This window comes from Salminus brasiliensis, chromosome 6 (assembly GCF_030463535.1).
Source record: "Salminus brasiliensis chromosome 6, fSalBra1.hap2, whole genome shotgun sequence".
Lineage (NCBI taxonomy): Eukaryota > Metazoa > Chordata > Actinopteri > Characiformes > Bryconidae > Salminus > Salminus brasiliensis.
The window spans coordinates 5,368,991-5,394,838 of NC_132883.1; the positions used below are offsets into that span (position 1 = coordinate 5,368,991).

Genomic DNA, 25,848 nt, shown 5'->3' on the forward strand with positions numbered 1-25,848 from the left:
TATAAAATAACATAAAATCAACTAAACTAAAACAAACAAACAAACAAATAAACAAACAGCACCACAGCCAGGTAAATGTCAAACATAGGAGAATATTGCACTGGTTAGTTTAAAAACAAAAAATCTAAACCAAAATCCACATTTTAGATCTAGTACAGCCCTCAGATGCTGACCACTGGGTTCCAATGTACTAGAGTTTCAGAGTCATAACTACAAGTAACCTCCACAGACAAAAAAATGTTTATGGTGGCAGTGACTTCAGGCTCCTGCAGATGGCGCTGCACGAGAATGATCGGGCTATAAATGCCTGAGGGATGTGTGACAGGATTTACAGATTGAGAAAAGATAAAGTTAATGATTGGTTAATGACAGGAGTGATTGACTGCATTTACACGTGTAAAAGACCATAGAGTGAAGGATGTAGCTGAATCTGCAGTTGTATGGAAGCTTACGGTCGTACTGGTCTACCAGCAGCGGCAAAAATCCCAGTCTACAGGACATTCTCCTCAGGCAGGCACTGCTGGCAGGTTTCACAGCTTGTGAACGAAAATGGCTTCGCTTCCAGGCACAAATTGCTTCTAGAAGTCAGTGCAGGTTCTTTACCACCAATTTCTGAAAGAACACTCCGCAGGGAAGTGCAGACCATCAACATACAGCAATCATGAGGCCTTTACTCACTTCTGCTCAAGAATGAGGAGAATGTCCTGTAGACTGGGATTTCTGCCACTGCTGGTAGACCCGTATGACCGTATGCTTCCATACACCTGCAGATTCAGCTACTTCCTTCACTCTATGGTCTTTTACACGCCCAAATGCAGTCAATTACTCCTTTTAGCCAATCATTAACTGCATCTGCTTTGTGACCCATTTTCCACACATCCAACGAGACACTCACCACACAGTACCACCTCTTCTCAATCTATGAATCCCATCACACACCCTACAGGTATTTATAGCTTGATCATCTTTGTGCGGCGCCATCTGCAGGAGCCTGGAGTTCCTACCACCTTAAACACACAAAGTGACTCATTTTTTGTCTGGGCAGCTTATGTATTATAATCACAGGAAAAGCTCGGTAAATCCCTAATAATCTCCACCCTCCACCACTGTGATCAAACCCAACCACCCATTCTTAACACTCACACTTCAATACACACATTCGCACAGCAGAGCAGTCCAGCTAAAACACAACAGTCAACCCCATTATTATTATTATTGTTATTATTATTATTAATTATTATGATTATTAATTATTATTATTAATAATATTAGTAATAATAATGTTAAATTCTCTTTTTTTCTTAATCTTTTTCTTATCATTTCAACACATATATGCATAAACAATAAATCCAATAAACAAACTGCTGCTTAAATTCCCAGAAACTCCATCTTTTAATTTGTGAATAATCCCCCACTGCTGAGCCAGATTAGTTTCCATACTCTTCTCGACTGCCTCAGGATCACTATGAAGAAGGTAAGCACTTCTGCTAAACATTAGAGCATCATAATAAATGGAAGTAATGTCTGACAGATACATCAACATATATATTCATACTAAAACCATAATTGTTAAGGAAAAAAAATATTCTCAAAATAATCCAAAGCAATAATGAGGAGTAAACTAGAACCAGGGGTTCTTTAGTTCAATGCAATTCAAAGCAGCACGATCACTATGTTCTGCATACTACTGCATATATGCCTCTATGTGTGTGTATATATATACACCGATCAGCCATCGCATTAACACCACCTCCTAGTTTCTACACTCACTGTCTATTGCTTCAGCTCCACTTACCATATAGGAGCACTCTGAAGATCTATAAGTCCAGACTGTAGTCCATCTGTCCACCTGCATACTTATATATCAGCCTCCTTTCACCCTGTTGGTCAGGTCAGTGGTCAGGACACCACAGGACTGATCACCGCAGAGCAGGTAGTATTTGGGTGGTGGGTCATTCTCAGCACTGCAGTAACACGGATCAGACACAGCAGTGCTGCTGGAGTTTTTAAACACTATGTCCACTTACTGTCCACTCTATTAGAAAACACTTATGTAGTTGGTCCAGCTTGTAGATATAAAGTCAGAGACAGAAGCTCTGTATCTGTTCCTGCACAGTTTGTGTTGGTCATCCTCTAGTCCTTCATCAGTGCTCACAGGACGCTGCCCACAGGACGCTGCCCACAGGACGCTGTTGATGGATATTTATGGTTGGTTTACTATTCCCAGTACAGCATTGAATCTAATGTGTTTGTAACTCCAGCAGCACTGTTGTGTCTGATCCACTCACTGCAGTGTTGAGAATGACCCACCACCCAAATACTAACTGCTCTGTTGTGGTTCTGTGGGGTCCTGAGCATTGAAGAACAGGGTAAATGGAGGCTAATATATAAGTATGCAGATGGACAGATGGGCTACAGTCTGGACTTATAGAACTACAGAGTGCTCCTATATGGTGAGTGGAGCTGATAAAATGGACAGTGAGTGTAGAAACAAGGATGTTAATGTTAATGTTATGGCTAATCAGTGTATATATATGGCTAATATATATGTATGCAGTGTGTGTGTGTGAGCTGCAGTTGCATATGAGCAGGAGTTAAACATCAGGCAAGCTGTTATGATCTAAAGTGGTCCAAATTGGGCAGCTCCTGAGGAGGCCCGTTTATTTTTGGTTTGTAAAGCAAGCAATTAAATAGTAGCCATCACTTCTCATTTATGCGTCCTCCACTCTGCTGACGAAGGCAGACACACACTCAAGCACACACACACACATACAGACACACATCTTTACCCTCTGCACCTCCTTCCTATTCTTGATCTTTCTATCTCCTCGCTGCATTATCACTCCCCCACTCTCACTCACTCTTTTCACGGTCCTTCTATGCAACCCTCCCCCCCTGTTGTATCTCCCCTCTTATCTTTCTCTCGCTCTCTCTTCAGCAGTCCAGGCCGATGTAGTTGAGCAGAAGCTCGAGGGCGTGGAGTTTCTGGTTGGCTTCCTCTATGGCGCTGTATGTCTGAACGTTGCTGCTGATGTGGTAGCGGATTTCGTCCACCAGGGGGATAGAGTCCGTCTCCTGACGGGCAGCTACGCTCCCAGCATCCTCTCTGATCACCTCGGCAAACTCCGCCCTCTCTACCAGCTTAAATGTGCACACACACATACACAAGTGCAGGTCCAGGATCAAAGACAAAACACATACATGCACACACACACACACACACACACACACACACACACACACACACAAAACAACAGTCATTATCTACCATCTTATTAATTTTCATATTCAAAAGAGCAGCAAACCGGTTATGCTAACACACTAACACACACACACACACACACACACACACACACACACACACACCTCTAATATTAATTTCACATTAATATTCATGATCAGGCCTCTCCTGCCACAACATATTCACACTGTTCCTGCCCCGAAATTTCCCCTGCTTTAATTAACCCTTAACCCTTTAAAGCCATGTTTTTGAGAGCTCAGCAACATCAGTGTGATAATTATTACATTTATTTATATATATATATATATATATATATATATATATATATATATATGCTAAATAATTAAATAAAATAATAAATAAGAATGTTTTCTATGTAAAAGATATGCCCCCTGGTGGATTATCCGTGTACTGCATGAACCAGAAAAATAGATTTCTAAGTTTGAAATAACTTAAATTTTAAAGGCTACTCACAGTAAGAGTGTAAACACATTTTTGCTTTCTATATGTTTTAGTTTCTTTAGAAAACCTGCTATGAGCAATACATTCCTGATGTATCAAATGTTATACAAAATAAAAGTCACATCAGCTATGTGTTTTTTTGTCGTTGTTGTTTGTTTTTTTTGTTTTTTTAATTTGCCAGAAGGTCAAATAAACACTCCAGTCTAAGGCACACTCCAGGTACATTTATTTTGATGGCTCAGGCTTTAAAGGGTTAAAGGATGGTCTTATCAGGCACAATGTGGATCTCCAAGGCCAATACTACAAGGGACCATATGAGGATTCAATCAGTCTCTAGTTGGTGGTGGACTGAATCAGAGGCTCAGACAGAACTTTGGTAGGCGACGGACGTGTGTGTTACGCACCCTCTCAATGATCTTTGCCATGAACTCGGTGCACTGGTCCTCCAGGCGTGACAGGCTGAAGAGCTTGGCTGTTTTCCACATGTGCAGAACATTCTCTTCACTCAGCAGCGCCGCCAAGGTGCGCCCGCACAGCCGTTTCAGACCGGGCAGCAGGTACATATCAGCCACACACAACACCTCATACACGTTATCATGGGAGAGCTGGAACATAAACACACACGTAAATGCATATACACAGTGTTGGGAATATCAATCCACTGGATCTCATGTTAAAATAACCTGATCCCTTATACATACCTGTGTGTTATCACTGTATATGTAGTACAGGATTCTGGTGAAAAGCTCATGAGAAACATCATGCAAGGTGATAACAGGCACTCCAGGGAGAGACTGCAGGGTTTCTCCTTCACTGAAATGATCTTCCACTAATGCTTTAAAATAATCACTTCTGCCACAGAAAAATGCCTGCAGACACACACAGACATGCGGACAGAGCAAAACAAGAGGTTTATTTACTGTGGGAAAAAAAAAGCCAAATGTACCCTTAAACTATATATATTAACAATAATGATATCTGTAAAAATTATTAGACTAAGGGTTGCAATGCTGCTCTATAGTATACACTATATGTCCAAATATTTCTGGACACCCTTTCTTATGAATGCATCCAGCTAATTTAAGTAGCGCCCATTGCTGACACAGATGTGCAGATGCAGGTGCAGAAAAGTACTGCCAGTAGAATAGGACTCTCTGAAGCAGATAATCATGACACTATTTGCACCATGCTGCCTAATACCAGGCATGGGCTAGAGGGTTATAAGGCCCCGGCATTGAGCAGTGGAGCACTGCAATGATGGTGCTCCATCCAATATTTTTGGGATGAGCTGGTTTGAGGTTTGAGGTGGGGTGGGGTGGTAATCATCCCACGACCTCACTAACACAGATGTCGCTGAATGCAACCAAATCCACACAGCAATGCTCCTCCAAAATCTAGTAGAAACCCTTCTTCCCTGGACAGTAGAGACAGGATAAACTCTTTTACTACCCTTGATTTCGGAAAAAGCTATGAACAGATAGGTGTCCCAATACTTTTGTCCATATAGTGTATTATCTAACCTAATAAACAAATAAACAGCATTACGTGCTACTTGTAGGGTGGAATGCCCTCGTTAATTTTGTAATGTCTATGAACTAATAAAACAACTACAGCAGTTCCCTCCTGATGCTCACTCACCTTATGACACAGGAAGTCATAATTCTCCACCCGGAAGCAGACATCAGGGTAGCTCGGGAAGCTGTCAGTGAGATCGAAAGGGAGCTGCCCATAACCAACCTAAAAAAACAGAGCATGTATGGTTTACTCAGGCTGAATACAGAGTGGGGTGTAGTGCGTGTACAGCACTCAGACAGCTCTGGCATGCTTAGAAGTGGAAGGCCAGAATGCCCCCCCCCCCACACACACACAGGTGGGGAGTGCAATTCACTTTTACACCATTGCCGTAAATACAAAATTACAGTCAATGGAGCATCAGCATGATTCTGAAGCTGCTATTTTAAGGTAAAAATGTGAGGATGAGGAGGTAAAAAGGTGCCTCACCCTCAGTTCGGCTGGAAGAGCGCTATCTGCTAACAGAGCCATGCCATCCTGCAGCTGCCAATCATGAGGATCCAGTGTCAACACCTTCACGCATGTCCCCGGCTTATTGGATACTGAAGAGCAGAGAGAATGAGGAGGAGTGAAAAATAAAATGACAAAAAAAATAAAAAAAATTAGAAAACATCCAAGGTCGTGAATCAATGAGTGAGTGAATGTGTAGTGCATGCTTGTCACTACGTTAGACCTGTGTGGTGGACAGGAACAGCAGCGCCTCACCAAACTCTTGCACCTGCTTGCACTTGACCTCCAGCTCCTCGATCAACTCGCTGATTTTGCACTGCTTGGCCAGACGCTTGCAGTCCTCAACGTAGCTCATGTCTATATCCAGTCGACCTGAAACCACAGAGCGGACGAGCGCTTAAGCAATGCCACACTTCTGTCCAGTATGGCCTGCCCAAAAAAACTTTATCTCCCCTAACCCTTTTGGGGGGCTACCATAGCCTAAAAGTAACAAAAGTGGGCTTTGGGCAGCAAGGTCGCTGCCTCAATCCCTAGGACCGGCATTTATGGCAGAGGCTCCCCTAAGACAGGCATCCAACCCTCTATCTCTCCATGGGTGTGTGCTCTTACTGCCCTATTCACTGTGTGTGTGTGTGTGTGTGTGTGTGTGTGTGTTCAGGGCCGCAGAGGGGTTAAATGCAGATGTTGATAAAGCATGCTTATTCTTAGTCAATCGGCCAAGGTATGTTTTGCATTGGGGCTTCAAGGTTAATGACTCAAAACGTACACTATATGGACAAAAGTTTTGGGACACCTGCTCATTCATTGTTTCTTCTGAAATCAGGGTATTGAAAAAAATTGTTGGAGTAACTGTCTCTACTGTCCACAGAAGAAGGCTCTCCACTAGATTTTGGAGGAGCCTTGCTGTGGGGATCTGATTGCATTAGGTGACAAGACAAGACGCTGAATAATCACCACATACCTCGTCCCTAACTCATCCCAGAACTACTGAATGGAGCAGCACCATTCCAGAGAACCCAGCTCTTTCTCTGCTCCACACATGGTGCCAACAGGTTTTATGTTTATCTGCTCCAAATAGTCCTATTGTATTGTCAGTACATCTCTCCAGGGACTAGACAAGCTGTGTGTGTGTGTGCATTTTTATAGCAAATCTTTAAGAGATTTAGCCTGGTAGCCTGGAAGATACAAGCTTTTGTGATCTGTATCAACTATATTTGCATACATTTGCTGTTTGGATGAGCCATCACTTTAATAAATGATGCTCACCAGTGTAGAAGTACTGCAGGATGGCAGCGAATGCAGCAGGGTTCACCTAATGACACACACATAATCACAGACACAGCAACACATTAGCATCACAAGAAGTACAAGGTAAAGAAGCCTCACAGCCTTATCAGTGACTAAACCAGCCTCCCACCAGTCTTACACCAAACAACTGTTCAAGTGATTTCACTGTCGCAGACATGAGTCATCACATGACACATCACATGTCGCAGCTCGCTCCCCTCATCCTCTTTTTTCTCATCTTGATATTCCAATAAAATCAACCAAAGGTTTTAGTCTCAGCTCAGGCAGATTGTGAGTCCTTGCAAACTCCAATTCTATTAATTCATTAGAAGGGGTGTCCACAAACATTTGGACATATAGTGTAATTTTTGATTAAATCAATTTCTCACCTATATAACTGACATTAATTTCATACGTTATGAAGTAAGAACAAATGAACAGTAAGAGGCCTGCTGTTTAAGGGGTCGACACCAGAACCGAGACCCCTGTAACACTGTGGTAATGCATTCTGTGTGAAACAGCACTCACCAGTGGATGTTTGAGTGCTATCATGGGCTTCCCCCTCCACTTGGTCTCCAGCATGTGGGCAAAGTACTCAGAGCGGGCGCTGAGAACACAGCGGTGCGTCCGGAACATCTCACCATGCACCATGAACATCACATCACTGTACGAGCCCTGTTCCAACAGCCTGCGGCCGGACAGAAACATATCAGAGCGCCAATCAGGAGGAACAGTTTCTTCACTAAATTATTCATTTAATGAGAAGCAAAGCCTTGGCATAGAATTCAGGTTTGATAGTAATGAGAACCAAAATAAATAGTTTAACAGCTACAAACAATTGAAGCCAGTAGTGGGAAATCTGCACAGCATGTGATGCAAAACAAACCCAGTGATTAATGAGAATTAATGGGAATTTCCCCACTGCGGGACTAATAAAGGACTATCTTATCTTAATGTGCTGCCAATGTGCCACGGGTTAAAAAAACATACATTACAAACGCAGAGGACTGTGTTTTCCTGACAGAATTTAAAACATTGTATTAATTGGATCAATGTGTGAGAGACCAGCCCCCAATATTTCAATTATTTCTGCTGTTTGTCTCAAAAATGCCAGCTTTGCAGAAGAAGGGAAACCCTTCTCAACTCTTAATGAAAGTCAATATAAAAAGGTTTTATCCCAAGTTATTTTGGAGCATTTCCATTCGTCAGCAAATTTTGACACACAGCAAAGAACAGATATGTCAAAAAAAAAAATATTTTGTGTGACTATGTCAATATGTACGAAAATACAAACCTTTACTAGTCATTTTAATAAATCTATATTATATATAGCATGTACCACTTAGACTGAAGAGTTCAAAAGTTTGGATTCACTTGTTTACTAAAAACTTAGACAATGTCAATTTAAATACTTTAAACTAAATGCCATCAAATTATTTATTTTTATTTACTTTTTATTTTTGGCAATTTGGTGCTGCCAATTAACTTACCCGCTTGAAGCTTCCCTTAGTACTAGCAATGCTCTTGACACTAGGAGGATAAGGACTTAACACACATCTCCTCTGATATATGTAAAGTCAGCCACCGCCTTTTTTTAAATTGCTGCTGATGTGACATCATCGGGCGGCCGAACACGTTCGGAGGAAAGCTCCACAGCTCCTCAGCTCCACCACACCAGCTAACAGGCGTTTTCTCTGTTATTTTAGTCACCATTCTTTTGTTTCATTGCTTTACACCTTCTCCCTGATTATTGGAAACCCACACATACACATCACTTTCACTTTCTACTTTCTCTTTCTACTTTCTACTGCAACCAGACTGATTTTATATCTACATAAATAATCTATATCTTATAATCTATATGTCTTCTTATGTTGTTGATTTCTTGTCTTTATTATGTTGTTAATTTCTTGTCTTTATTAATTACTTATTGTGTAAAGCTGCTTTGTGAAACACCAGTTGTAAAACTATAATATTGTGCGCTATACAAATAAATTTGATTTGATATCACTGAAAACACTGATTCCAAACTTTTGAACGAAAGCGTACACAGTACAGTAATGACCTATATTATGCAGGCAGCATTGGCCTGGAACTGGCTGCTGAAAGTTTAGGTTTCTGTAAGTGTGTGTAATTGTGTAAGGGTGTGTGTGTGTGTGTGTGTGTGTGTGTGTGGGGTGATGTTACAGTCCAGGAATGTGGATCGTGAGCATGTGAGAGTGTGCCGGAGGGTGAGAGTGTAGAAGCTCAGTGTGTACTTGTGGGTAGAGTAATTAAATGTGGTGTAAGTGAAAGTTGATGGTGTGTGTGTGTGCGTGTGTGTGTGTGTGTGTGTTTTTGTCTCACGTCTGCAGGAAGTGCTCGTAGTAGTCTCTCTGCATTGCTTTAGCTGTGATGCGTTTGTACTCCTTCAGCAGGCGGCGGATGGAGTCGCTCAGAGCTCCGTACAGACAGCGCTCGCCATCAAACGTATTTGCCTCGCATTTCGCTCCTGCCAGGGGTTACACACATTTCAGTATCGCCGGTTAGACCCGCGGTTCAAACTACAGAACAAAAGGCTCCAAGGGCTCCAATGCATAAACCAGAGAGCACTTCAGTAGTAGCATCACCACAATTCTGCATTTTCCAATATTACTGTACATCATTCCAAACACTGAGAACCTGGACAGCATTTTGTCAGTTGACACAATATGGACAAAAGTATTGAGACACCTGCTTATTCATTGTTTCTTTCGAAATCAAGGGTACTAAAAAAAGAGGTTATCCTGGAGTAACTGTCTCTACTGTCCAGGGAAGGCTTTCACTAATAGATTGTGGAGCACTGTGAGGATTTGATTGCATTCAGAGGTGGGGGGGGGGTGGCTTTATGCCCCTCTAGCCCACACCTGGCATTAGGCAGCATGGTGCCAATAGGTTTGTGTTGATCTGCTTTAGAGAGTCCTATTGTATTGGCAGTACTTCTCTACATAGGCCAAACTGCTGTATGTGTACCCGGCTCCTGTGCCAGCAAATAATACTTAATAAGCGATGGGGGGGAGAGAGTGCCATCTACCCACCCGGAGAGAGCACAGAAAATTGATGGCACAGCGCTAAGGCTCGGAATTCGAACTTGCCAACCCCTGGGGGGCCGCATTAGACCGCCGAGCCGCTCAGAGCCCCAGAACACATTATTCTACTTCAAATTATGTACAATTATTAATTTAATTCATTAATTCATTCATTTAAACCAGACCCACTCTGATCAACTGTGATTACATCTCAATGACTGAATCATGCAAAGTGTAATCCCCCTTTAATAATGACTAAAAGCTAATGGGAAAATGCAAATATTTCACATATGAAATATCTGTGTTCTTATGATCATGTTAACTGGTTCCCAGTGATGAGAGATTCTCTTCATATCAGGCTTTGATAGTTACCGTTGGCCAGTAGGTACTGCACCAACTCCTCATGTCCACAGAGGCAGGCATAGTACCTTCACACACACACAAAGACAGGGTATTCAGGTGACATCCACAGCAGCTAGACTGGCATGTAACAAAGGGGTGCAAGTTCTGACTTACAGAGGTGTACTGTCCCACTTATCTCTAACGTTTAGCTCCACATCTCTCTGCTCGACCAGGTATCTGAGAGAGAAATGGAGAAAGAGAGAGAATTAATTAGGTAATTAAAATACATTATTAATTAAAATGTACTTAAATTGACAATATCTGTGTTTTTCTGAACCAAATAATTCATTTTCACCTCATCATTTTCCATCCTTGCTTTCCTATGCCTTGTTAACAGGTCTTGTAAAACACCCTGATATTACAGTTACTGGCTGCCCTAAAAGCAGCTGCCCTGCACTGTGGCTCAATCATAAACCAGTCCAGGCTGAAACACTCTTTATAGCATTCATTTAAATGGGATGGCATGAAAATAGATACTTGCATGTGTTGGTTCTTATGATTTTATGTATATTTATATATTTTTTAATGGGGCTGTTTTCTTTTTGCTGGAGTAAAGTAGGTCAAAGCAGTCAGAAAACTTCAACTGCTGATGGCCTGTTATCTGTCAATGTCAGCTGCTCGCATTTCTCATTACTTTGGCACAAATTTATATAGCAAATAAAAGACTGTATAACATACAGTACTGTGCAAATTTGTAAGGCAGCTGAGAAATTCACAACTTAACAGCTTTTTATCTGCTCAGTAAATCACTGATATTAGAATAAACACTTATAAAGGTAAAGGTGCACGTATTTGTCACTGTACAGTGTACAGCGAAATGTGTCCTCCGCATTTAACCCATCTGGTAGTGAACACACACACTCACACACACACACGTGTTAGGGGCAGTGAGTACACACACACACCCAGAGCAGCCAACTCCAGCGCCCGGGGAGCAGAGAGGGTAAAGGGCCTTGCTCAAGGGCCCAACAGTGGCAGCTTGCCAAGCCCGGGAATCAAACCCACAATCCCGGCGCTCTAACCGCTGAGCCACCACTTCCCCACATATATAATAATAACAATAATAACACTACTACAGAAGGTGGTGGTGGTTCTCCATCACTGTGTTCATCATTAGAACATCTCCAAAGTTCTCCTCTCTCATGGAGTCTAGTATTATTTAGAGTTCTCCTCAGATCAACACCTGGTTTGGTGGTAAATCAGGGCTTAATGATGGTAAATCAGGTGAGCTGCTGCTGCTGCTGCTGCTGCTGCTGCTGCTGATGGAGTTGAACACATCCTCCACGCTGTGCTGGCTGGACTGGGGGGCGTCCAGGAGAAACCTGGAGGAACCGAGCTCTGTTCTTCAGACTAGCTCACCGACAAGATCTCACTACTTTCTTTCTTCAGAATGAGAAGCTCTTGTTTCTCCTTTTTACTGGATTTATGTTTACCTGCATCTGTTCTAATTATTAATATATATATATATATATATATATATATATATATAGATAAATAGATAGATATAGTTTTTTTTACACCCTGTTTTTCTATTTCAGGAAGGTTTTATTAGTGGTTTAGTAATAGGGTGAAGGCCTGATCCTCTTTAATATTGAATGTTTTATCATTTATTATTTTTAATAACTTTTATTTTGTATCATATTTAATACATTCAGATTTTTTGGCTCAAAATCTAAATCATATTTAACTAAAACATGTTTACCCCTTTATTCTACTTTAGGATTTTACTTAAAACTCAAATTTAGAAATCTGTATCTAATCCACCAGGGTCCACCATGTCTTATTTAGGTAATTATAAACAATATTATTAATTGTTTATTAGTTATATGTTGTTGTTAGTAACAATATATTACTTAATCATTATTTAAGGTTAATAATTATGCAATTAACACACTGACAACTATCTGAGAGTGAAAATATGAGCTAAACAGCCCCAGATGTCCCTCCTTCCTTTCCTACAGCCTGGTAGGGAGCAGGGGTCCTCCTGCAGTTCTGCAGCTGACCTGCAGCTGACCTGCAGTCCTGCTGCTGACCGTGTCTCTGTGTTTATTCACAGATCCGCCTCTGCATTAAAAAGTGACCGACTCTGATCAACAACAGCCGGGCTGGCAGGTCCAGCACACATCGCTACATGAGCAGAAAACGAAGCCTGCAGAAGTTGGGGCTGAAAGCAGACCCAGCACAAACCTCACTCTCGCAACGTCGCCCTTCCTGCAGCTCGAAAACAAATCGTTTGCGTCCATAGCGGCGATAAAGCGGCTCTGAAATGCATTGAAGCGGCCTGCCTGAGCGACAGGGTGGAAGCGCAGGCGCTGGGCGGCGGGGGTTCCTGTTAAAAAGACGTCTGAAGCTCGAAGCTCTACTTCGGAGGCCGCAGTGCTCGCTGTCAGCGCGGTCCGCTGCTTTGCTGAAATTTCACCCAGACGTAAACAAGAGCCACCATCGAGTTTCCCAGCGCTGCTCTTTGTCGCCCCTCTCTGGTGGAATGGTGGTAATGCAGGGGCGCGTCTCAAACGGCGACGTACTTGCCTGCTGAGTGCACTACTGAGAAGGCACAAGTACTTCTTAAAGGTAAAGGTAAAGGTGCACGTATTTGTCACTGTACAGTGAAATGTGTCCTCCGCATTTAACCCATCTGGTAGTGAACACACACTCACACACACACATGTGTTAGGAGCAGTGAGTACACACACACACACACACACACACACACACACACACACACACACACACACACCCAGAGCAGTGGGCAGCCAACTCCAGCGGGGAGCAGAGAGGGTAAAGGGCCTTCCTCAAGGGCCCAACAGTGGCAGCTTGCCGAGCCTGGGAATCGAACCCACAACCTTGTTATCAATATCCCGGTGCTCTAACCGCTGAGCCACCACTGCCATTTAAATCCATGCAGCCCTTAATGGCCAGCACAGAATACAAAAGGTGAACAGTATGAATGCAATGCAATAAGAATCCTTATTATTTATTAACATATACCATAAATATGCTGCAATATAGCTCATATATTTACACTCAGATTTGTTGTTATTTGTCGTAGCCCTACTTTGATAGAGGCAGCGCCCGAAAAGTTATTAGTATTAGTATGATACTACATGCCTGGTATGCAAAATGCCCAGCGAGTGTGTAGGTGTGGGTCTTTTGTGTTTCTGGTACACAAATTAATAAACCAAATGAATAAATAATAATAAATATACAATTAAACAAAGCTCACTCCAGCCTTGCAAGAGTCAAAGAGCACCCTAATGACAGATGATGCAAGTGTTGATTATCCCTTTAATGTGAAGCAAGTATGGCAAGCATGGTCATAAATACAGTATAATCAGCTCTGCATGCATATTTGAAGGATAAGAGTCATGATGAAACAGAGGTGAAATCTCCCAAATCCCATTATTATTATTATTATTATTATTATTATTAACATTGTTATTATTTTCACCTTGGTGTGCACATGATATTGAATCTTCTCAGGCGGTATTTCACAGTATAGCTTACCTGCGGATATCACAAATTATTAAAAAGGCTTATCAATCCATCCTGAATTAAACTTTTTCTTAACTAAAGATTATTTATAATAATGTATGTCGTTTATTACATTAATATAGGCCAGGTTATAGGTCTATTAGGCCTCATTTATCCTAATAAAAGTCGCTATGTTGCAGTTCGATTAAGTGACCAGCAGAGGGAGTCTGATGCCAAAGTTCAGAGGCAATAAAATACAGACTGCAGTCAAATAAATAAAAATACAAAAATAACAAAAAACATGAATTATTCACAATACAGTTTATGTTATTTCTATCTCTTGTAAAAGTAATATGTTAGTGTATTGAATGCGGTATCTATCAGCTATGGTTAATCTCTTTATTAACTGTCATTGGAGCTTTATGTAGCGATATTTAGTTTTATTGAAGATCAAATATGTTAGAAGTGAAGTCTGTGAAGGGTTTTATAATCAGAATGAGTATGTTTTTGAAATTGTTAGCATTCTTAACATAGTTTTCAAGATGTTTCCAAAATTGTTCACATAATTACATGTCTGGAGCAGATAAAGTGTGCCAAGCTAGTTTCCTTTGAGGCCCAATCACTGCAGACTTCAGTTCATTCATACATTATTTGTTGTTTTTTCATCTGTGAACTAATTTGTATAAATTCAGACCTCATTCCTGACTGTAATATAAAAAAATCACTAGGTTGCAGTTCCTGAAATTCCTCTGACACAGCCTGAAGCTAGTTGGCGTGTGTTGGACTCACTGAGAGTGATATTTCTCTCTCAAACAGAAGACAATAATTTAAAAAATGATCAATAATTACACAGCATACAGTCATCATAATTACAGTGATTTTCTTTTTTCCATCCTGTGTTATGAGTAATATGGCAATGTGTTTATTGCTGCACGTGAGATATTTCCTTATTAATTGTAATTTCAGCTTTGCATAATGACTTTTTAAAATATAAAAAAATATCATAAAGTTTCTTCTGTTTTCTCTCACGCTGTAAACTGTGTAAACTAGTCGTGCTGACTAGAGAGAACCGCTCTGGGTTTCTTCGGCTCGCCACAATATTTTTCTGATTAAAACAAATTCCTGCATCTTGATCTCGCTCAAGGTCGCAGTGGGTCCAGATCCTACCTGGAATCATCACACACCCATTCACGCACATCTAGGAGACAATTTAGCAAGGCCTATTGACCATGGGGGGGGGACGGGACTGGGACACCCAGAGGAACCCCACAGGAATCTATGGGAAACACACCAAACTCTCTAGGCCCCAGGCCTGAGGCCCAGCAGTCTGGAGTTGTGCAGCACACATACACTACCTGCTAATGCCTAATGCCAGGTGAGGGCTAGAGGGGTTTAAAGCCCCCCAGCATTGGAGCTGTGGAGCAGTGGAAGAACTGTGTTCTCTGGAATGATGGTCCTCTGTACAATAAGGATTGGAATGAGTTGGAGAGTTGGGGAGTCTGGGATGAGGTGGGGTGGTGGTAATTCAACATCCTGGCCAATCGAATCCTCACAGCAATGCTCCTCCAAAATCTAGTAGAAAGTCTTCTTCCCTAAACAGTAGAGGCAGCTACTCTGACAAAAGCAGGATGTTTCATAAGAGACAATGAATGAGCAGGTGTCCCAATACTTTTGTCCATATGGTGTACAAACCAAATCATGGCAGCTCATAACAACAAAACTAATACAGGACAGCGTTTAACAATACTGAGATTACATCAGTGCTGAAACAGCTTCTAGACACACACTGTAAATGTGTGTGTGTGTGTGTGTGTGTGTGTGTGTGTGTGTGTGTGTGAGTGTAAAAGCATGCATCCTAGATGAATGCACAGTATGTGTGTGAGCTGTGCTATCTGTGGTTGAACTCGCTTTTCCATCTGAGGAATGTGCATACCTCCACACACACACCCCACTGTCTAAGCATAAAAGCTGGCAGTCCACGACTCCGCAGACCTCCTAAACCACCCTCCACAGTCCTCTTCTGCTCTGGAGCAGTCATGAGTAAGCGTGTCAACAGTGTTTCCACCGTGAGGAGCTTCAGCAGCCTCTCTCTGGGCTCATATCCCCGGGCCGGGGTGACCATCCCGCGCACGGGCACCTCATATTTTGGCTTTGGGGATGCTCCTGCACTGAGCCTGCCCGTTAGGGCTGTTACAGTGGACAGGAACCTGCTGACCCCGCTGCAGCTGGACCTGGACCCCGGCCTGCATGCTGTTAGACTGCAGGAGAAGGAGCAGATCAAAACACTCAACGACCAATTTGCCTCCTTCATTGACAAGGTGAGATGGCTAGGCAGCATGTTTCTGGTGTCCTCCACAGGGTACTTTAGAGCAATGAGTTGAGGAACCTCCTTAAAGTTCTCATTTTCTCGTATTTTAGGTCCACTTTTTTAAGTTATGTGGATTTTCCAACATCTCTTCATCCCTTAGAATTGGCTGTTAAGATTGGTATATGCAAATAACCTCTGTTCCGATTGGCTGCCATGTGTTGCGTCTCATTTGAAAAGCAGTCCAGACTGTAACAGCCTTTCACAGTGTGTTTGTGCCTCATCCAAATGCTACATCCAAATCTGCCATAACATTAAAACCATTAAAACAAGTGAAGTGAATAACATTGATTATCTGGTTCCAGTGGCTCCTGTCTGGGGTGGGATCTACTGATTAGGCAGCAAGTGTTGGAAGCTGAAAAAATGGGCAATTTGAGACACTTTAACAAGAACCAAATTGTGATGTCCAGAAAACTGGGTCAGAACATCTCCAAAACATCAGGCAGGTGTTGTGAGGTGGTCCCAGTATGTAGTGGTTAGTAAATACCAAATACCAAAAGTGGTCAAAGAAAGGACAACCAGTGAACCGGGGACAGGGTCATTGAAGGTCTCACCTTGCAACTTAATGTCTTCAGAGGTCTTGTAGAGACAATCTCTCGACAGGTCAGAGCTGTTCTGGTGGCAGGAGGGGAGATGCACTATATTAGGCAGGTGTTTTTAATGTTATGGCGAATTGCTGTCTGTAACTGACTGCACAGATAGCAAAGTGGCATGGAGTCTACGTCTATGTCTTCAAAAAACCTTATACTCAGGTCGCCAATTTGTTCTAAACGATATAAATAAAAACATGCATTCATTTTATTCATGATAGCTGATCACGAAAGCACCATCACCATCTGCACCAGCAGTAGTAGCAACACCAGTATCACTAACTGTTACACCAGAGCGGAGACCAGACCATCAATCCTTCCTCTGTCTGTTAACAGCTCCCACCTGTTCTCTCCCTCCTTCTGTCTTTCAGGTGCGCCACCTGGAGCAGCAGAATAAGTTATTGGAGACGAAGTGGAGGTTGCTGCAGGATGAGAAGTCCAAGGACTCCAAGTTGGAGCCAATGATGAAGGCCTACATCAGCAGCCTGCAGGCCCAACTGGATGGCCTAAAGAGAGACAAGGATCGGCTGGAGACTGAACTCCACAGCACCCTTCTGCAGGTGGATGAGAACAAACAGAGGTCAGGAACTCTGAGCAATCCACAGTGTGGTCCAAAAACCCTGCCAGCACAATATCATGATGTCAATTGATGTGTCAGTTTGAATGACAGAATTTAATGACCCTGTGTTTTCTGAGTACTGGTGCTATACTCCAATCTTGTGAGGTAAAGATTACACCATTCTCACGTCAGAAGCCGCCCTCATCACTTCAGTGTGATGCAGGGTATCTGTCAGCCGATGCATCAAAGCTGGGTACCCGGCGCTTACCTCTGAGCGCATTGGTTGACTTGTGAAATTGCTTTGGCGGCAGTTCAGAAAGAGGCGGTGGTTGGTTGTGGATGGATGTGCAAATGCACACACACAGCTTGTCTAGTCCCTGTAGAGAAGTATTGCTAATAGAAAATATGTGGGACTCTCTGGAGCACATAAACATGAACCTATTGGCACCATGCCAGGTTTAATGCCAGGCGTGGGATAAAGGTGTATAAAGCCCCCCAGTATTGAGCTGTGGAGCAGTGGAAGAACTGTGATCTCTGGACTGATGAGGCTCCATCCAGTACTTTTGGGATGAGCTGAGTGATCATCCAACATCCTGAAACCACTAACGCCTTTGTCACTGACACTGAATACAATCAAATCTCCACAGCAGTGCTCCATAATTAAGTAGAAATCTTCCCTGGGCAGTAGAAACAGTTACTCCAACAAAATTAATACCCTTGATCTCAGAAGAAACTATGACATGAGCTTTTGTCCAGATAGTGTATTACATGCTCACTATTTATCATGTATATTGCTCGAATATTGCTAAATGCAATAGGATAGCTGCTAAGCGCTAAAGCCAGGAACAGGAGAGTGCAGCTGAAGAGAGCTGCAGCACTGAAGCATGCTCACACCTGTTTCACCTGAGCAGCTAATTAGCAAAGCCCTAATGAGCACAACTAGCATTTGCTCAGACGTGTCATTTAAATACTGGTCAGAGCACTTTTTCTAAATGCCGCTCCAGCTGGTATTTGAAGAATCACCTGCATGCTGTGTCTCCCTATAAAAAAATATCTTGTTCCCTGGTGGTCTAGTTGTTAGGCTCACCGCCACGGCCCGGATTCGATTGGGACTATTGATAACAAGGTTGTGGGTTCGATTCCCGGGCTCGGCAAGCTGCCACTGTTGGGCCCTTGAGCAAGGCCCTTTACCCTCTCTGCTCCCCGGGCGCTGGAGTTGGCTGCCCACCGCTGTGTGTGTGTGTGTGTGTGTGTGTGTTCACTACCACAGAGCAAGGCCCTTTACCCTCTACCTTGAGCAAGGCCCTTTACCCTCTCTGCTCCCCGGGCGCTGGAGTTGGCTGCCCACCACTCTGGGTGTGTGTGTACTCACTGCCCCAAGTTCACTAGTGTGTGTGTGTGTGTTCACTACCACAGGGTTAAATGCAGAGGACACATTTCGCTGTACAGTGTACACAGTTGCACTTATTGCTGACAGCATTGAGCTGTGGAGCAGTGGAAGAACTGTGTTGAGTTGTGGAGTTGAGGATGAGATGGGTAGTGATCATCCAACATACTGAGGAAAAAAGCCGTCCCAGGACAGTAGAGACAGTTGCACCAACATAATTGAGCAGGTGTCCTAATACTTTTGTCCATTTCGTGTACCATATATAGTTGTATACCAGTATAGACATTGGTCCTTAATTGGTGCTTAGTTTTAGCTGTATGTAACACTGTACATGACAAAATCTCATTCAGTTGCATAGATGCCTTTGTAGCATCTAGTTTCTTGTATTCTGAGCCTGAATGGCATTACAGCGACCCTGCTCCCTAAATAATCTTCAGATCTAGACTTAAGCCCTATAGACTTTCGAGGAGAAACTGGATGTTTTTAAGAGCGTAAAAGCTTGATTGACAGTGCTAAAATACAATTTGACAAGTGAATCTAAAAGCTACACCTCAGTGAGCTCGCAAAATGCATGTTACTATAAAGCATGTAAGTACAGCATTCAGTGTCTGCATGACCGCATGCCAACTCCCTTCCCCGCAGGTACGAAGACGAGATTAATAAGAGAAACAACGCAGAAAATGATTTTGTGCATGTGAAGAAGGTATGATACTATTACAGCTTGCATGACTACCCCACACTCTCACACATTCAGATCCACCATCAGCACAAGCAATGAAAAGCTTCAGTGTTTTTTCAGTTTATGATTGGTCTGAATCTTCTTGTCTCAACAGGATGTTGATGTTGGATACATGGGAAGAACTGGACTGGAGGACAACGTGGCAGGACTTCTGGGAGACCTGAATTTCTTTAAGGCCTTTTATGAACAGGTGCATTCACATGCTCATGTGTCATATTTACAGCATTTAGCAGATGCTCTTATCCAGAGCTAGACTGGTGCCCTGTTCCAGGGGCATATTCCTGCCTTGCGCCCATATCATTCTTGGTAGGGATCCAGACCCACCATGACCTGACCAGGAAGAAGTGGATAAGAGAATAGATGGACGGATTAATTCAGAACCCAGAGTGCTTTGTTGTATATGAGGATATCTTGTCCTTATGCTAGTACAAATATGGCAGTGTAAAATATCATGTATTAAGAACTGTGTCCAAAAGTTTGTAGACACCTGCAAAACATTTTATTTGAAATCAATGGTATTAATGAGGTTTCACTTCTGTGCTGTAGAAACAGCCTCCAGACTTCGGGAAAGGCTCTAAACTAGATGTTGGAACATTGCTGTGAAGATTTGATTGCCTTCAGCCATAGGCGCATTAAATAGATCATGTTTTGATCTGTGTGTGGGTGTTTTTTGGGGTTTTTTTTGTTTTTTTGGTACTGCCAACCCACCCAGTCGTAACTAAACCTAGCACTAGCAATGTTCCAAACACTAGGAGGGTAAGGACCTAACACAGCTCCTCCGATGACGAAACCAGCCATCGCCGCTTGTCGAACTATCAAGCATGCAGCATTGCCGGGCATTCGACATGTTTGGAGGAAATGCTGGGTCCCCATCTCCACCACACCAGCTTCGTCATGCCAGATAATAGATGACTGTGCTGCCCAACATCACCCTTAAGAGTGATAAGGGCAGAAAGCGCCATCTACCCACCCGGAGTGAGCATGGGCAATTTTGCTCCTCTCTGGGCCATAGTGGTAGCGTATTAGACCGCTGAGCCACTCCTGATTTATCTGTTTAATTACTGATCACAGATCCCACTCCAGCTCCATCACTCCAGGAAACACAATTCATTGGCATGGTGGCCTTAGGCTCATCTGCAACTGCCCCAGAGCTTCCTATAAGTGTGTCAGCAATGTTTGCACCTTAAAGTAACTGAAGTGTCTGGATATTTTTGAACATATATTGCATTTGTCTGTGCAGGAGCTGCTGGAGCTGAAGGAGGAGTTGAAGGAGACCTCTGTGGTGGTTCAGATAGACAACAGCAGGCAGCTGAACATGCAGAAGATTGTGGCGGAGGTGAAAAGTCAGTACGAGGGGGTCTCGGCACGCAGCCGCCAGGAGGCTGAAACCTGGTACAAGAACAAAGTGAGCACACTTATATACCTGCTCATAAAGCTACACATAAAGAGCATATCCACCTACTTAGAGGTGGGTAAAGTAGATTAACCCCTTGTTCAAGAATGTTTTGTTCCTGTAGTGAAGAACTGGCTAACAAAAAATCACAATTCCACTAAAATAGGCCAAAGGCTAACATCATATATACCTACTTGCAGAGCTACACACAAATATCCACAGTAATTCACACCACTGTTCAAGCTCAAATATGTATCTGCATTCTTTACACATAAATACACAAACCTGCTGTTTAAGTACAGGAGCTGGTTACCCAACGTTCTGGTGAAACTCAAACAAACAAATCAATTACAGTAAAGGGCATCAGACATTCACACAACGAAGTAGAGCACTGTCCACAACATTAGTATGTTTCTATGTATGTTTGTGAGTTGTATAGTTGGGCACATGTGGGACATACTATCGTTACAAATAGGTGCTCGCATAGATACAATTTATATAGGACATTTTATTATTATTACACATAGGCTTTATATGACACATTATTACGTATCTGCATATGTACACTACGTAGGACGGTGTATACAAATATACATATACAAATAGGCACTTGTATATAATACATATGATACTATAATATTATTACATAGGTGCTTGCATATTTACATGTATGGGACATTATTATAATATTATAACATTTTAAATATGACTAAATATTATTACAAATAGGTACTTGGATATTAGATTAATGTAATACATATTGAGTATTTATAGGGCATTATTAATACATATAGATGTAGTACATATTACTATATGTATCTGTGCATGCAAATTTACATTTATGGACATTTATGATTATGTATAAGTGTAATAATATTACTAATAAATATACATAAATTTGCTTTTGTGTGAACATAATGTACTGTGCATGAGACATATTGAGACAAAATAGTTGCTTACAATGTGTCTATAATACATATGAAACACATTACCATTACATACTGTATCTGTACATATATTTAGGGTATATATATATATATATATATATATATATTACTATAGGTACATTCATACATATAACACAATTTTTACATATACATGTAATTTTACCAATATATACTAGTACTAGTACATAGGTACCTGCATATATGCAATATACTGTGTGAGACATTATTACGAGTAGGTGCTTACATGTGTATAATACATACACGAAATATTATCATACATACATAGTTACTTATATATAACACAAATTACATGTAATAAATTGCATATGTGTCTTTGTTTGGGTGTGTTATCATTATTCTAACATGATAAGCAATCTCTCCCCAGTATGAACTCAAGCTGTCTCAGGCCGAGCAGCGCAGCTCAGAGCTGAAGAACAGTAAGAGTGAACTCTCAGAGCTCAACAGACAAATCACTCGCCTGCAAACTGAAATCTCCTCCGCTAAACTACAGGTAACAGCCATGTCACAACGAAAACCAGACACAACCAGCTTCACTCGAACTCCCAGCAGAGGGTTTTAAACACAGGCCACTTTGTTGTAGCTTCAGCAAGAGGGGGGCTTTGATGTGTTTACATTTTAATTAGTGAAATCATTAAACATTAGAAAGGTTGCTTTGCTCTCCAGTACTTTACTGTAAAGTGACATTTAAGAGAGATGATGTAGTATAATCTTTTCACAGCACATTGTTTTATAGTTAGGTTAACTTTAATAAGCGTTTTTGAGTTAACCCCATTTAGTTTAGTAATTTACTTTGATTAACTGTTTGGTTAACAGTGCATTTTAATTAGAGCCTCAAAAACATTAGTAAATGAGCTTTTAGAATTTAAAGAGGTTAGGACCCTATCACATGACATCCCCAGATCCCCAGGAGGCTTTGGGCAGTGGAGCACTGAGCCCTTGCTGGGATTTTAACTTTTGATCTCCTCACAATTGATAAGCAGCAGTTAGACCATAGGGCCGGTCTAGAGCCATATTACACTACATGAAAACACAGTTCTGAGTAAATTTACCTTTCTGCTTTTTCTCAGACATGGAAATGTACATAACTTTACAGCTCTGGAGTGGAGCAACTGTCTAACTGCCTGCTTGTCAAGAGAGGCACGAGATCAAATCTTATTAACACCACAGCCCTCCATATTAAGGCGGTTCTGAGAATAGGAAGGCCTCCTTATTGTGATAGGGGGAGTTCCAACCTGCAGATTAATAAACATTAAGCAGAATAAGGGGGAGGAGCCACAGACGAAACATCACACCTAGCTGCAGCTCATTTACTACAATTTATATTGTTGATCAAACTGAGATGGAAAAGTGAAAAATGTGAGTTAGGAGAACTTTTGACCAAATCTGTAATCAGTTACTGCGTTATTTTACGTTGGCCTGACTTGTTGGTTTCTTTGTGTTGACCCCTGCAGCACGACACTGTGAATGGTCAGATTGTGGAGGCAGAGCGTCGTGGAGACGAGGCAGTGCGTGAGGCTCAGCAGCAGATCAGAGAGCTGGAGGTGGCATTGCAGAAGGCCAAGCAGGATATGGCCAAGCAGCTCCGCGAGTATCAAGAGCTAATGAATGTCAAACTGGCACTGGACATTGAGATCGCCACCTATAGGAAACTGCTGGAAGGAGAGGAGAACCGGTGAGAGAACTCTTAAAAGACCTGTTCAAGAAATGGGAATGAGTGTGTTAGCATTTTTGCTGATTAATATCTTAAGCTAGCCATAAAGACCACTGGGTCTACAAGTAAAAGTGTACACTTTTAAAGGGCTGAGATTTTTTAATTTGCTGCATAATTAAGAAGTAAGAGAAATATGATTGTTTAGATGAAACTGGCCATTTCAGAGCAGCTCACAATAGCAGTGATGCTGCTTTGAGTACTGGTGAATGAGCAAATTATACTTAAAATTTACAATGTGGTGGAATTCTCCTTGAAGTCAATTCCCCTCTTTGCTTTTCAACCATCAGAATTGAACACCAACCAGTTGTACGTGTCCAGATGGTGTCAAAAAACAGTGAGTATCAATAGACAGTATCAGTAAGTGTTAAGTCCTTAGTCCTCCGAGTTATGAATGAGTGGAATAGTATTATTATTATATTAAGGGTAAGCTCCTGGCAACCCTACTGCCAGTTCATAAAAAAAAAAAAAAACTTTGACAGTAAATGTTTTACAGTATGTCATGTTCATGTATCACAGACTGTTATATCAACTAAAATACATCTTTTTCCAGGCCATGCTGTGCCTCAGATGCCCAACTCTCATTCTAAAGTCCTCATTAAGATGGTCGAGACTCAGGACAACACTGTCTTCTCTGCTCAAAACTAAAATATCCCTTCAATATCTCACCAAAGCACAAGACAACACCTGCTCCTTTTGCCTTTGCCTTCGTTCATCTCTTTCATGTCAGATTTGTTTTGATTTCATCTTTTGGATCATCTTACTCTGATGCCGAACACGTACACATATCAATAAAGCTGGCTACTTCCCAATACTGAGCCATTTGTGTCTACTGTTTTTGCTTTATGCTAAGTGGTTGCAATAGTGTCCCAGGTGGTTGATAGGTTGTTGATTTGCAGTTGCTATGGTATTTCTGGTGGTTGCTAGGGTGTTGATACACAGTTACTTTGGTATTTATGATGGTTACTAAGGTGTCCAGGTGGTTCCCAAGGGGTGCTGCGGTTTTGCTAAGGTTGCTATGATATTCAGTCATACATCTGGTCTTTAGAAGCTCTTAAAAATAAGCAAATACAGCCTCAGATGAACAACAACATACAATTATTTCTCAATAGGAGAATTAAGAGGGTTAGTAACAGCCAGGTGCTGCTAATCAAATGCCTGTGATTAAAGACTACCTCTATAAAAGCAGACTTTTTGGCAGTTTGCTGGTCTGAAGTGTTCTCCAGCCTCTTCTTCCTAATAACACCCACAGCACGGCTTAAGTATGCAAAGTTGCATCTGAACAAACCAGAAGACGTCTTAAACATGTGCACAATGCACCAACCAAACACAGGGTATCAGCACAAACACCTCATACCAGCTGTCAAGCACCGAGTGGTGGAGGGGTAATGGTTTGGGCTTATTTTGTAGCCACATGGACCTGGGCACCTGGCAGTCTTTGGGTCGACCAATAACTTCTCAATGTACCAAAAAATTCTAGACTCTCACAGCTAAAGCTTTGCCATATTTGGGTCATGCAACAGGACAATGATCCCAAGCACAGCAGTGGCTCAGACCTTAAGATAGCTGTGCATAAACAAGTTCAAATTGCTGTTAAAGGGAGGTTCATTGATTCATGGGGTGTACTTAATTTTGTTCAATAAAGAATGACATAATTTAATCTGTTGTGTGTTGCTGTTCATCTGAGGGTGTATTTACCTAATTTCAAAACCAGATAAGGACCAAATGGACCAAAAGTCCTGAAATGTAAAACAATAGAATTAAAGAGGATGACTGAATCAGGGGGCTGCTAAGTCAGTTGATAAGATATTTCAGCTGGTTGCTAAGGTGTTACAGGTGGTTGCTGCAGCTTATCTATTAAAAGTATTAGATGGAGCTCCATCACTGTATGTGTGTGTTTAAGTTAGTCAAGATTAGTAAAAAGTGTAAATCTAGCCACCAGCTTACAGTACTGACTTTCTTGCAGCAGGGTGTATCTCCCCAATCAACATGCTCACATGGGTGGAACGTAGGCCAGGTGGGTTTAGGTGGGCATGGGCACTGAGTGGGTTTGTGCATGTGTTGTCACTGGGACCCAGTTGGGCTTTCCAAAACTGGCTCATTTATTACAGCCTACCTTAAACTCACCCATCTAGGCCCTGCATGCAGTGTACAATTCAGCAATGCAGATGTGACCCATGTTTATCCTTACCTGGTCCCATTACTGG

General features: G+C 42.0%; 2 protein-coding genes across 2 annotated transcripts; one reads left to right on the forward strand and one right to left on the reverse strand.

Annotated features, from left to right (window-relative positions):
* Positions 1 to 1,867: 1,867 nt before the first annotated feature.
* On the reverse strand, positions 1,868 to 12,914 carry abtb1 (ankyrin repeat and BTB (POZ) domain containing 1). The gene is made up of 12 exons (XM_072681430.1): positions 12,649 to 12,914; positions 10,576 to 10,638; positions 10,432 to 10,487; positions 9,359 to 9,503; positions 7,541 to 7,700; positions 6,992 to 7,037; positions 5,981 to 6,097; positions 5,705 to 5,817; positions 5,342 to 5,440; positions 4,405 to 4,572; positions 4,108 to 4,308; positions 1,868 to 3,141 (listed from the first exon to the last, which is right to left on the reverse strand). The coding sequence occupies exons 1-12, from the start codon at positions 12,702 to 12,704 to the stop codon at positions 2,935 to 2,937; spliced, it is 1,431 nt and encodes a 476-aa protein (XP_072537531.1). The 5' UTR covers positions 12,705 to 12,914; the 3' UTR covers positions 1,868 to 2,934.
* A 1,983-nt stretch (positions 12,915 to 14,897) lies between these two features.
* LOC140557199 (keratin, type II cytoskeletal cochleal) lies at positions 14,898 to 24,437 on the forward strand. Its single transcript, XM_072681429.1, has 9 exons — positions 14,898 to 16,250; positions 17,259 to 17,467; positions 19,476 to 19,536; positions 19,667 to 19,762; positions 20,813 to 20,977; positions 22,298 to 22,423; positions 23,385 to 23,605; positions 23,932 to 23,978; positions 24,195 to 24,437. Exons 1-9 carry the CDS (start codon positions 15,792 to 15,794, stop codon positions 24,287 to 24,289), a joined length of 1,479 nt encoding a protein of 492 aa, XP_072537530.1. The 5' UTR covers positions 14,898 to 15,791; the 3' UTR covers positions 24,290 to 24,437.
* The last annotated feature ends 1,411 nt before the right edge of the window (positions 24,438 to 25,848 follow it).